At 33.8% G+C, this 12,588-nt stretch overlaps 2 protein-coding genes across 2 annotated transcripts; both read right to left on the reverse strand.

The window, feature by feature from the left end:
• Positions 1 to 1,751: 1,751 nt before the first annotated feature.
• Positions 1,752 to 5,446, reverse strand: LOC144844671 (gamma-butyrobetaine dioxygenase-like). Its single transcript, XM_078701693.1, has 5 exons — positions 4,764 to 5,446; positions 3,875 to 3,980; positions 3,163 to 3,368; positions 2,743 to 2,909; positions 1,752 to 1,903 (listed from the first exon to the last, which is right to left on the reverse strand). Exons 1-5 carry the CDS (start codon positions 5,411 to 5,413, stop codon positions 1,758 to 1,760), a joined length of 1,275 nt encoding a protein of 424 aa, XP_078557819.1. The 5' UTR covers positions 5,414 to 5,446; the 3' UTR covers positions 1,752 to 1,757.
• Positions 5,447 to 6,567: 1,121 nt separating this feature from the next.
• On the reverse strand, positions 6,568 to 10,333 carry LOC144844672 (gamma-butyrobetaine dioxygenase-like). Its single transcript, XM_078701694.1, has 5 exons — positions 9,683 to 10,333; positions 8,649 to 8,754; positions 7,941 to 8,146; positions 7,563 to 7,729; positions 6,568 to 6,713 (listed from the first exon to the last, which is right to left on the reverse strand). The coding sequence occupies exons 1-5, from the start codon at positions 10,330 to 10,332 to the stop codon at positions 6,568 to 6,570; spliced, it is 1,275 nt and encodes a 424-aa protein (XP_078557820.1). The 5' UTR covers position 10,333.
• Positions 10,334 to 12,588: the final 2,255 nt, after the last annotated feature.

Consider the following 12,588-nt stretch of genomic DNA (forward strand, 5'->3'; position numbering starts at 1 on the left):
AATATATTCTTTATATTAAATTATTCTTTATATTTCTTTATTATCCACTAAGTAACGAAATATTTGTTATAGGCCTATAAATAATATACCACTAAATAGAGTAAAACATTTAAATAATTAATAACTGTTAAAATTGTTACTGTTATAGTAAAGTACATGTAACGACCACTACGACGTGTATATGTTTTGTAATTATTAATTAATACAAACGTTGAGAAGCAACTGTCAGTAATAAAGTATTATATTATTATGTGTTTATAATCTAAAAGTAGGGGCTACCCACACTCACAGTAATAAAGTTAATTTGTATATTTGTTTATATTATATCTAACAGTACCAACACACACAATTAGAAATTTGCGATTCAAATGGCGATCAAAAGTGGTTAATACCTATTTACAGTATTGTATAGCATTACAATACTATTTATGTTTATTCTCCAAGGGCCCATACATTTACCTACTTGTGTTAAACCATAGAGGTATGCAAGCATGGTTAAACCAAATAATTTGGAATGTTCCATTCATTGCAAATCAATACATCTGTATAAACGTATATTAAATCTATCAAAATAATATTTTTTAAAGAAAATCGGCCTGTCTTCAACATTATGATACTGTACTTGAGCTGTTCAACCATTCAGCCATTAACAACAATTATCGTAGGAGGAGATAGGAAAATGCGAATTATCCTCGTATTATTGTATGCGGGTATTTTTCAAGATGGACATGCATTAGACAGTGTATACCACGATCGGAAAACACCCCTATTTGGCGGTTTTTGTAGCTCTGCTAAAGTTGCACGATTTTGAATCTTCTCAAGTTTAATAATGCCCAGGAAGCAGCAGCTTTATGGGCCACGAGATTAGGTAAGGTAACTTAAGATAGAACAAACTAAAGTTAAGGCCATTTAAACACAGTATATCTAAATTCCTGTCGAATCCACTTACCATAGATTAATTAGCTTTTCCAAATTACTACTAACAAATTATAACAGAAAAATATGAGCATAACAGTAATCTAGGTGAATTCAATATACGTGATCCAACCAGGTAAGAGTGAAATTATGATTATGTTGTACCTCTATGATTCATTTTTATTAAAGCGTAACACTCGTTCGAATCATAATTTGCGTAACACTGTTTCCAATCGCTTCCTTAGATGTTAACAATGAATTTCTAAAAATACATTTTGTGGGATTTGATGGGGGTTTTTAAAAGCTGAGTTGCTGTGCTTACTGACTAATATCTATTTTAAGGTGAGTAGAGGGCCTAACCGGGCCGGACTTGCTAAGTAGACCATACTATATTAGGTTCAGTTTCATTAAGGTTAGATTGATTATTTACGGGTTAAACTGATACACATCGCTTATAAAATCGTCCGGCCGATTTCGTAAACACGGAAGGAAGGATGATTCTCTAGCTACATATTTTTATTCAATTATCTGTTGTTTTTGTTGTATCTGGTACGCTTAACGATCAACATTTACCATATATTTTGCATAAGCTACTATAATATTTAACTTTAACACTAAGAATAATTAAGGGATTAAAATAGTAGGCTAGTATTAGTTAAGCAAGGTATTATTAGGCCTATTATTCATTTATTTTGATTCAGATAGTAGTAAGTAACTTGACTTGACTTGGCCTAGCCACCCCAGCCTCAACCGCTAGTATTACTACGCTATTGCATATAAACTGGATTAATTTTGTTTCATTGTGCTTATCCTTCATTCTAACTGGTAACATTTCAGCTTTTTTATTTGCCAGACATTCCTCTCATTCGTGAATAAATTTCGTCCCAGTCGAGATATAACCCTTGTAGATGACGCTGAATCGAATACCCTGATTCAAAAGCAGTTCGACCATGTAATACTCGAGTATTGTTCAAACAAATTGCTTCACCTATAGACAGAAAAAAATAAAGTACGTCGTATATTTATTATTATTAATATTTATTGGTGTTTATTTTATGATATTTTTCATAATTTTGCAACATATAAAAATGGCCTATTCAAGGTTTTATTTATATTTATATTTTTTTTTATTGTTTCTGAAAAAAATAATTACTGAAAAAAATGTTTATATATACAGTATGTTCCTTTTATGTAAATAAATACAAAGATCCGTACGGTACTGGTGGAAACACTTGAAATAAACTTTTTAATTTTATTAAACTCTTTATTTGTATTATTGTTTGTTTGTAGTGAACATAATCATTTTTTTTTGTTTTTTTTGTACCATATTTATTGAGGGTGATCCATCTAGCAATTGCTGATCATTAGGGACCCTCAGAGGTTCACAAGACAAACATATACACAAGATGCTCTACATAAACAAAGTCTTTGGGAGTGGAATTGTAATTTTGTCCTTAGAAAAAATCCTGACATGTGACGGGACTTGAATCCAGGACCCTTGGAGTGGTAGCCAAGCATCATAGCCAGCAAGCCACAACTCCACTCCAGTTCCCTATGTTAGAAAGTGACTTCGTGTACCCATCATGGGGAGTGTAAACATTACATTTATGCCGGTTATAAAACTCACATTGTCAAATTAAATGCACGGTATTAGGTTCTGTCTACACTATCAAACTAGTCAAAAAAGTGTGATGTGCCCAAATATGGTAGTGATATGACGTCATCGTGTCCATATATAGGAACATCACCCTTTTTGTCACATAAAGTATAGACAGAGCCTTAGGTTGCATTATTTAGTATAAAAGTTATTTCAAACTTATCTCATACCTGGCTGTAGTTTCAGAGATATCAAATTGTTTCGACTATAGATGCTGTCTAGGAAAGTCTTCATCGCTTTATACACCTTCTTGGCGTCTTTAAACTCGACGCTCATACAAGTATCTTGATGTGAATAGGCGAATACAACATCTTCGACATGATCACTATTGCTCATTCTAAAAGATAAGCAAAGTTGATAAAACATTAATAGTTTAATAATTAAATTGATTAATTAATTTGGATGAAACCATGTAGGCTTACTTTTAAAGAGCCATGGCAAAAATACTTCACTCTAAGTTGTTTAAAGGATAATTTTCCTGGAGGTAAATGTACTCGAGGTAAGCTAGGGAGTAGTTCTCCGGTAAGTATCTAGTTGTCCGGATACGATTGTGAGATGTGTGTAAAAAATAATAATTAAAAATAATAAACCTTATAATTGGTTTCCAAGCCCGAAGAATGTACTTAGTCTTTGATATTGAGTGTATTCCTTGATGTACATTTGCCACTGGTACGGTACTGAGTATTTCAAACGTATCTGGGTTGTCTCTTTTTAAGTCGTAAGCCACTTTAAAACCATCGGCAAACTCACTTAGTCCACCGTTAATACTGTCTTGTATACAATGTAGAAGTTGAACCTAGTGCGAATAAAGTTATTTGTATGTTTAACAAAATAAGGTAATTGATTGTAACCTAACATTGCACTGATGTTACGCACTGAGATACTGAAAAAAAAACCCCAAAATGCCTCAAATATGTCTGAGTTTACATATTTGTTACATTATATTTGATTTCGTTATACGATCAGTAAACAATTACATACAATACTTCGCGATTTCTTTTCTGGCTCGGATCTTTTTGATTGGTGGTCAGTAGGGGTTGTTGGAGGTGGTCTATTGATGATAAAGGGATTCCATCCAATCCATTCTAATATTGTGTTTGTATATAGTCCTTGATTTTAATCACGATGATTTTGTTGTCTTCACATTTATATTATTTCATTGTGTTTCTGCATCCCGCTGATTATTAATATAGAACATTCACATATCAAAGAGAAGACTGCCAATGTTGTAAAACCAATTCCAACAAATTGTTTGTTTTTATAAACCAGTAGGCATAGGCCTAATGTATAAGTGATACTAACCCCAGGTCCATATGAGTAATACGAAAGGTCCGTGTGAAGCTCCAATGGATAGCCAGTGTAAGCTAAGTTGGTGGCTTCAGACGTGGCTTTCACAGCGAAGTCAGACCTAAAAAAAAAGAGAAATTTACTTCACGTTATCACAACATTAAAATAATTAAACATTTAATTATAAGTATATATTTTAGTAGTGTGCTTTGGTCGTCGTACTGATTAAAGGTCGAAAACTAGGAATTGTTATCAAAAGGACCAAGCACCGTTTTTAATCTCTATTATGTAAGGATCAACTTAATCAATAGGGATTAAATACGACCGTCAAAGTGAAACGCATAAAAGCCATTCACCATGGTGGTAGTTGTAACTTAACGTGAGCATATCTACATTATCTATTCCCTTCCATAAGAATCACAATAATACAAATGGTTAGACAAAAAAAGAAAGGTTTGGGTCTGAATGCAGTATTATTATTTTTAAAAATATATTTATTTTTATTTCCAAAAGAGTTGATTGATTTAAATGAAAACGGTGTGTTAAAGATGTATTGTCCCCCTGAAAAATAATTCTTTAAACATTTTTTGTTGAATATTTCATTTTAATGTAACATAATAGGCCTAGTTATCCACTTTGAAAAAATGTAATTTAGAGCAAAAAATTGTCAAATCGGCTGCCAGCCAATGAATTTGTGGTTGAATTTAACCATTTATTTTGTAATTTTACAAGTGAAAACATTATTTTTATTTTTTATTTTTTTCTATGGAAGTGATTAACTTTATTAAAATATTTTATTAATTAAAAAATAGCATATTCAAAGTCTGATTTAATTAATCTTAATTTTTCATGTTTTTGGGGGACAATACATCTTTAGGCTCCTTCTTGTATATTATCATCTTACCCATGACACGTCATTCGTGGATGTGTCACCCAATCTGCTAATCTGGTCAGATTACCAGCATGGTCCCCAAGACCGTTCAAGATACAGATTCCATGTGTATGAAGACTTTCAAGCCATGAGTACAACCGCGATTCGTCAGAAATAACATCATGAAAAGAAAATGTCGGTACCTTATCTCTGGTCATATCAGAACCCCAGTACTTCAAATCAAGTCCATCAAGTGGATTAAGCGAAGCTGGAAATTTGACGTCTTTTAACAATTTCAAAGGATACTTGCTCGTGTGTGCGTCTGACCATTCTACAGTAATCGATTGATCATCGTGCATACCAACGTTTAATGGGTAGACATCTATATCAAGCTCTTTCAGAAGTGTGATTTTCTGTCCAGCGGTTTCTTGATAGCAAGAATGACAACGACAGTTATCACGTAACCAAATAAACGGAAACCGACTCTTCATGTCCCCTTCGTCTAGTACTATAGTTTCAGAGGTAGTATCAATGGTGATATTTGTAGAAAGTTGACGTCTCTCTATATTACCGGATGATCTATATACACGTCCATAATTCTGACTTGAGAAACTGCATGTATCAGCTACAGGGATACATCGTAAAACATTTGTCAAGTTATAGCGGTAAAGATTTCGCAGCATTTTGGTACAATTGATAAATACAAAAATAACGAGTGCACTTGATTACTGTCTGGTCATCATGGGCAAAAATGATAAAGGACTGTACCACTGTAAAACTGTAGAGAGACCACACCCACTCAGCCCCACCATGGTTGGGGCTGGGTTGAGGCGATTTGAAATATAACGGAGATGTGATTCAGAATTTAATCAAATTGAATCCATGTTTTGTAAGATCATTTTAATCCAGACCTTTTTATTTGAGTGCTACCCACACTCACAGTAATAAAGTTTATTTGTATATTTGTTTATATTATATCTAACAGTACCAACACACACAATTAGAAATTTGCGATTCAAATGGCGATCAAATGTGGTTAATACCTATTTACAGTATTGTATAGCATTACAATACTATTTATGTTTATTCTCCAAGGGCCCATAAATGTACCTACTTGTGTTAAACCATAGAGGTATGCAAGCATGGTTAAACCAAATAATTTGGAATGTTCCATTCATTGCAAATCAATACATTTGTATAAACGTATATTAAATCTATCAAAATAGTATTTTTTTAAGAAAATCGGCCTGTCTTCAACATTATGATACTGTACTTGAGCTGTTCAACCATTTTTCAGCCATTAAAAACAATTATCGTAGGAGGAGATAGGAAAATGCGAATTATCCTCGTATTATTGTATGCGGGTATTTTTCAAGATGGACATGCATTAGACAGTGTATACCACGATCGGAAAACACCCCTATTTGGGGCAAATCGTTGAACCTAAATTCGTTTTAATTGTCAATAACTAATTATCGAACTCAATTTAATAAATCAATAGGGTTACAGCAGGTGGTTAAAATCAGTACCGAGATTCTAACCAACTTTATATACCATCGAATAAACATAATAATAACGCGCGATTTACCAAATTTTGCCCTTACGTAAATTTATATATAGAAAATGGAAATTTAAATTTTGATTTCTACTGTCTGTGTACATACAGGCTTGTCGTTTTTACCAATGGCGGTTTTTGTAGCTCTGCTAAAGTTGCACGATTTTGAATCTTCTCAAGTATGCCCAGGAAGCAGCAGCTTTATGGGCCACGAGATTAGGTAAGGTAACTTAAGATAGAACAAACTAAAGTTAAGGCCATTTAAACACAGTATATCTAATTTTATTTGCCAGACATTCCTCTCATTCGTGAATAAATTTCGTCCCAGTCGAGATATAACCCTTGTAGATGACGCTGAATCGAATACCCTGATTCAAAAGCAGTTCGACCATGTAATACTCGAGTATTGTTCAAACAAATTGCTTCACCTATAGACAGAAAAAAATAAAGTACGTCGTATATTTATTATTAATATTTATTGGTGTTTATTTTATGATATTTTTCATAATTTGGCAACATATAAAAATGGCCTATTCAAGGTTTTATTTATATTTATATTTTTTTTTATTGTTTCTGAAAAAAATAATTACTGACAAAAATGTTTATATATACAGTATGTTCCTTTTATGTAAATAAATACAAAGATAATACCGTACGGTACTGGTGGAAACACTTTACGAGAAATAAACTTTTTAATTTGATTAAACTCTTTATTTGTATTATTGTTTGTTTGTAGTGAACATAATAATTTTTTTTTTGTACCATATTTATTGAGGGTGATCTATCCAGCAATTGCTGATCATTAGGGACCCTCAGATGTTCACAAGACAAACATATACACAAGATGCTCTACATAAACAAAGTCTTATTACAAGTCTTTGGAAGTGGAGTTGTAATTTTGTCATTAGAAAAAATCCATGTGACGGGACTTGAACCCAGGACCCTTGGAGTGGTAGCCAAGCATCATAACCACCAAGCCACAACTCCACTCCAGTTCCCTATGTCAGAAAGTGACTTCGTGTGCCCATCATGGTGAAAGTGTAAACATTACATTTATGCCGGTTATAAAAACTCACGTTGTCAAATTAAATGCACAGTATTAGGTTCTGTCTACACTATCAAACTAGTCAAAAAAAGTGTGATGTGCCCAAATATGGTAGTGATATGACGTCATCGTGTCCATATATAGGAATATCACCCTTTTTGTCACATAAAGTATAGACAGAGCTTTAGGTGGCATTATTTAGAATAAAAGTTATTTCAAACTTATCTCATACCTGGCTGTAGTTTCAGAGATATCAAATTGTTTCGACTATAGATGCTGTCTAGGAAAGTCTTCAACGCTTTATACACCTTCTTGGCGTCTTTAAACTTGACGCTCATACAAGTATCTTGATGTGAATAGGCGAATACAACATCTTCGACATGATCACTATTGCTCATTCTAAAAGATAAGCAAAATTTATAAAACATTAATAGTTTAATAATTAAATTGATTAATTAATTTGGATGAAACCATGTAGGCTTACTTTTAAAGCGCCATGGCAAAAATACTTCACTCTAAGTTGTTTAAAGGATAATTTTCCAACTAGTATCTAGTTGTCCGGATACGATTGTGAGATGTGTGTAAAAAATAATAATTAAAAATAATAAACCTTATAATTGGTTTCCAAGCCCGAAGAATGTACTTAGTCTTTGATATTGAGTGTATTCCTTTATGTACATTTGCCACTGGTACGGTACTGAGTATTTCAAACGTATCTGGGTCGTCTCTTTTCAAGTCGTAAGCCACTTTAAAACCATCGGCAAACTCACTTAGTCCACCGTTAATACTGTCTTGTATACAATGTAGAAGTTGAACCTAGTGCGAATAAAGTTATTTGTATGTTTAAAAAAATAAGGTAATTGATTGTAACCTAACATTGCACTGATGTTACGCACTGAGATACTGAAAAAAAACCCCAAAATGCCTCAAATATGTCTGAGTTTACATATTTGTTACATTATATTTGATTTCGTTATACGATCAGTAAACAATTACATACAATACTTCGCGATTTCTTTTCTGGCTCGGATCTTTTTGATTGGTGGTCAGTAGGGGTTGTTGGAGGTGGTCTATTGATAAAGGGATTCCATCCAATCCATTCTAATATTGTGTTTGTATATAGTCCTTGATTTTAATCACGATGATTTTGTTGTCTTCACATTTATATTATTTCATTGTGTTTCTGCATCCCGCTGATTATTAATATAGAACATTCACATATCAAAGAGAAGACTGCCAATGTTGTAAAACCAATTCCAACAAATTGTTTGTTTTTATAAACCAGTAGGCATAGGCCTAATGTATAAGTGATACTAACCCCAGGTCCATATGAGTAATACGAAAGGTCCGTGTGAAGCTCCAATGGATAGCCAGTGTAAGCTAAGTCGGTGGCTTCAGACGTGGCTTTCACAGCGAAGTCAGACCTAAAAAAGAGAAATGTACTTCACGTTATCACAACATATAGTCATTCAAAATGTAATTAAGTAAATATTTTAATTGGTAGTTTGCTTTGGTCGTCTTTATGGTTGTTTGAGCATTCTTTATTTACCGTACTTGTCTGTCCGTCTGATAATTAATATATTAATTTATTTAGTGCGTGTGGCGCAGTGTGTTGGACGTTGGACTACTGATCGTGAGACCGAGGTTCGAATCCAACTCTCGCCGCATTGCTTGTATCCTTAGGCAAGATACTTTACGTACGTTTGCCTCTCTCCACCCAGGTGTATAAATGGGTACCCGGTTAGATCAAGACACAACTTCGCGCTGATTACTAGTTGCATTATGGGAGTATGTTTCCATCGTGTTTGATCCAAAATGACTGGGGTAATAATGTCAATAGCGCAGTGAGCGTCTTTCTTAGACGGATGCTTGCGCTTTACAAATTTCCATTATTATTATTAGTTTAAATTTATTTGTAACGTACACCAGTAGCCTATATGTATATATTAATATACGACAAAAGCATTATATTACTGAAGTATGAAAGATGGATTATCGTTGGTTTCATAATTTTAATTAATTAATTATTAATTAATTAATTTTAATTTTAATTTTGGATTTATTCTGTTAAAACGATAAGATTCTGTGAGAATGAGACAAATTCGCCCCAACCGAGAATCGTACCCGGACCTTCTGCTTGATATGCAGATGTCCTAACCATTAGACCACTTGGGCTTTCATGCTATTGTTCAAACTCGATTGGATAGCGACTCTTTAACATTCTCGGCGTGGTACGGCGGAACAGCACAATAGTCCCTCAATTAATTGTATGCACGCGCATATTTATTTCATAAAGAGATTGATTAATTGAAAAAGATGTGTTAAGGTACTTCTTGTATATTATCAGCTTACCCATGACACGTCATTCGTGGATGTGTCACCCAATCTGCCAATCTGGTCAGATTACTAGCATGATCCTCAAGACCATTCATGATACAGATTCCATGTGTATGAAGACTTTCAAGCCATGAGTACAACCGCGATTCATAAGACATAACGTCATGAAAAGAAAATGTCGGTATCTTATCTCTGGTCATCTCAGAACCCCAGTACTTCAAATCAAGTCCATCAAGTGGATTAATCAAAGCTGGGAATTTGACGTCTTTTAAAAACTTCAAAGGATACTTGCTCGTGTGTGCGTCTGACCATTCTACAGTAATCGATTGATCATCGTGCATGCCAACGTTTAATGGGTAGACATCTATATCAAGCTTTTTCAGAAGTGTGATTTTCTGTCCAGCGGTTTCTTGGTAGCAAGAATGACAACGACAGTTATCACGTAACCAAATAAACGGAAACCGACTCTTCATGTCCCCTTCGTCTAGTACTATAGTTTCAGAAGTAGTATCAATGGTGACATTTGTAGAAAGTTGACGTCTCTCTATATTACCGGATGAGCTATATACACGTCCATAATTCTGACTTGAGAAACTGTATGCATCAGCTACAGGGATACATCGTAAAACATTTGCCAAGTTATAGCGGTAAAGATTTCGCAGCATTTTGGTAGGCCTACATTTGATAAATAAAAAAATAACGAGTGCACTTTATTGTCTGGTCATATTGGGACTGCACCATTGTAAAAGTGGGGATACTGTAAGCCTACAAACGTTTTTATAGGCCTACCAATCATTTCAGAAACGTAAAATGCATCATGATAAATGAAATTGGAAGGATTGACTATAAGGTAAACTAGGGCATGACTTGATGGACTAATTTATGTTGAAAATAAACCACAATTTTAGGCATAAAATAACATTTTAATTATTTAAAAAAAGGAAGGTATAATAATTGATGACTTATTAACATGCAAAAACATAATATATGTCTAGTTTCAAAATATACTGGTATTCTTTTCAGAGTAAACATTTATCTTATATTATTTATATTATTTTTTTATTATTTAACTTTGCTTCATGAGGGTAGCTAAAAAGCTGTACTACAGCAATACGCTGACTTATAGAGGCACAATTAAAAACAATACATAATGCCCGTATTCAAACTAAAGCCTTGTTCGCACTGAACTTGAAAATGGTAACGGTAGCTTTACCCAGAATGTCATCGGAAGATTCGCACTTGGATATATTCACGCAGTATAGTTTACGGTAATTTAGAACCTATAACCGTGCATGTACAATATAGAAAAAAAATGAATCATTATTCTCGACATACTTAATAATTCACATTTGCCTCCGTGTAGTAGGCTGTATACACACAGAATAATAAACTACCAACAGTGGAGATATTATTCAGAATTGAATCTAATTGAATTTGCCTATGGTTGTTGCATTAAAGAATTTAATAAATAAAATAGAAATTTAAATTTTTGTTTTCTACTGTCTGTGTACATACAGGCTTGTCGTTTCTACCAATGGCGGTTGTTGCAGCTCTGATAAGTTGCACGATTTTGAATCTTCTCAAGTTTAATAATGCCCAGGAGCAGCAGCTTTATGGGCCACGAGGTTTGGTAAGGGAACTTAAGATTGAACAAACTAAAATTCAGACCATTTAAACATTATCAAACTCAGTATACCTAAATTCCTGTCGAATCAACCTACCATAGATTAATTAGCTTTTCCAAATTACTACTAACAAATTATAACAGAAAAATATGATCATAACAGTAATCTAGGTGAATTCAATATACGTGATCCAACCAGTCAATAGTGAAATTATGATTATGTTGTACCTCTATGATTCATTTTCATTAAAGCGTAACACTCGTTCGAATCATAATTTGCATAACACTGATTCCAATCGCTTCCTCAGATGTTAACAATAAATGTCTAAAAATAAATGTGGGATTTGATGGGGGTTTTTAAAAGCTGAGTTGCTGTGCTTTAGAAACTGACTAATGTCTAATTAAGGTGAGTGCCTAACCGGGACTTGCTAATTAAATCAGATTATGTAGGTTCAGTTTCGTTAAGGTTTAGATTGATTATTTACGAGTTAGACTGATACACATCGCATATACAATCGTCCGGCCGATTTCGTAAACCCGGAAGGAAAAGGATGATTTTCTAGCTACATATTTTTATTCAATTATCTGTTGTTTTTGTTGTATCTGCATGGTACGCTTCACGATCAACATTTAACATATATTTTGCATAAGCTACTATAATATTTAACTTTTACACTAAGAATAATTAAGGGATTAAAATAGTAGGCTAGTATTAGTTAAGCAAGGTATTATTAGGCCTATTATTCATTTCTTTTATTTCAGATAGTAGTAAGAGACACCAACTTGACTTGTTGGCCTAGCCACCCCAGCCTTAACCGCTAGTATACTGACTACTAATAGTAGATCTAAGGATAGGCTATTTCTAGCAATTCGAGGCTTCTATTAATAAAGCATATAGCTATCCCAAATATCACGTTTTTAGTCGCGTGCAACGCGTCTCTACAGCTCACAGTCGGTCGGTCGGTTGGTCGGTAAACACTAACTTGAGCACGCGACTACCGCCATGTGTATGGCCTTGTTTAACCACGTGGTCCAACCATTATTGAAAGCTGAAGTGTTGATAAGATATTGATATGCGCATCTTTGTAAAGATGTCTATTGCTCTAAAGTCTATAAAACGAGACTATACCGTACTTTTAGTATGCTCATTGTTTTTGTGAAAAATAGCAAATCAAAACATTTTGATTCACCGAAAGAAAGAATTTTTAACATCTTTTTAGATATTCCCTTTCTCGGTATAGCGGGTCTAACCCCTGTAGGCCTACACTGCGTAAAAATAATTGGCCTATAGCCTATA

Source organism: Antedon bifida, chromosome 6 (assembly GCF_963402885.1).
Source record: "Antedon bifida chromosome 6, ecAntBifi1.1, whole genome shotgun sequence".
NCBI classification, from domain to species: domain Eukaryota; kingdom Metazoa; phylum Echinodermata; class Crinoidea; order Comatulida; family Antedonidae; genus Antedon; species Antedon bifida.

What these genes read in the sequence shown, in the direction of transcription:
- LOC144844671 (XM_078701693.1), bottom strand. Translation starts at nt 5,413, where the DNA reads ATGCTGCGAAATCTTTACCGCTATAACTTGACAAATGTTTTACGATGT. An exon ending in CCACGAATGACGTGTCATGG is followed by an intron (nt 3,981 to 4,763) that starts GTAAGATGATAA and finishes CTTTTTTTTTAG; the next exon opens with GTCTGACTTCGCTGTGAAAG. An exon ending in GCTTGGAAACCAATTATAAG is followed by an intron (nt 2,910 to 3,162) that starts GTTTATTATTTT and finishes CTTATCTTTTAG; the next exon opens with AATGAGCAATAGTGATCATG.
- LOC144844672 (XM_078701694.1), bottom strand. Translation starts at nt 10,332, where the DNA reads ATGCTGCGAAATCTTTACCGCTATAACTTGGCAAATGTTTTACGATGT. An exon ending in ATTACTCATATGGACCTGGG is followed by an intron (nt 8,147 to 8,648) that starts GTTAGTATCACT and finishes TATTCGCACTAG; the next exon opens with GTTCAACTTCTACATTGTAT. An exon ending in GCTTGGAAACCAATTATAAG is followed by an intron (nt 7,730 to 7,940) that starts GTTTATTATTTT and finishes CTTATCTTTTAG; the next exon opens with AATGAGCAATAGTGATCATG.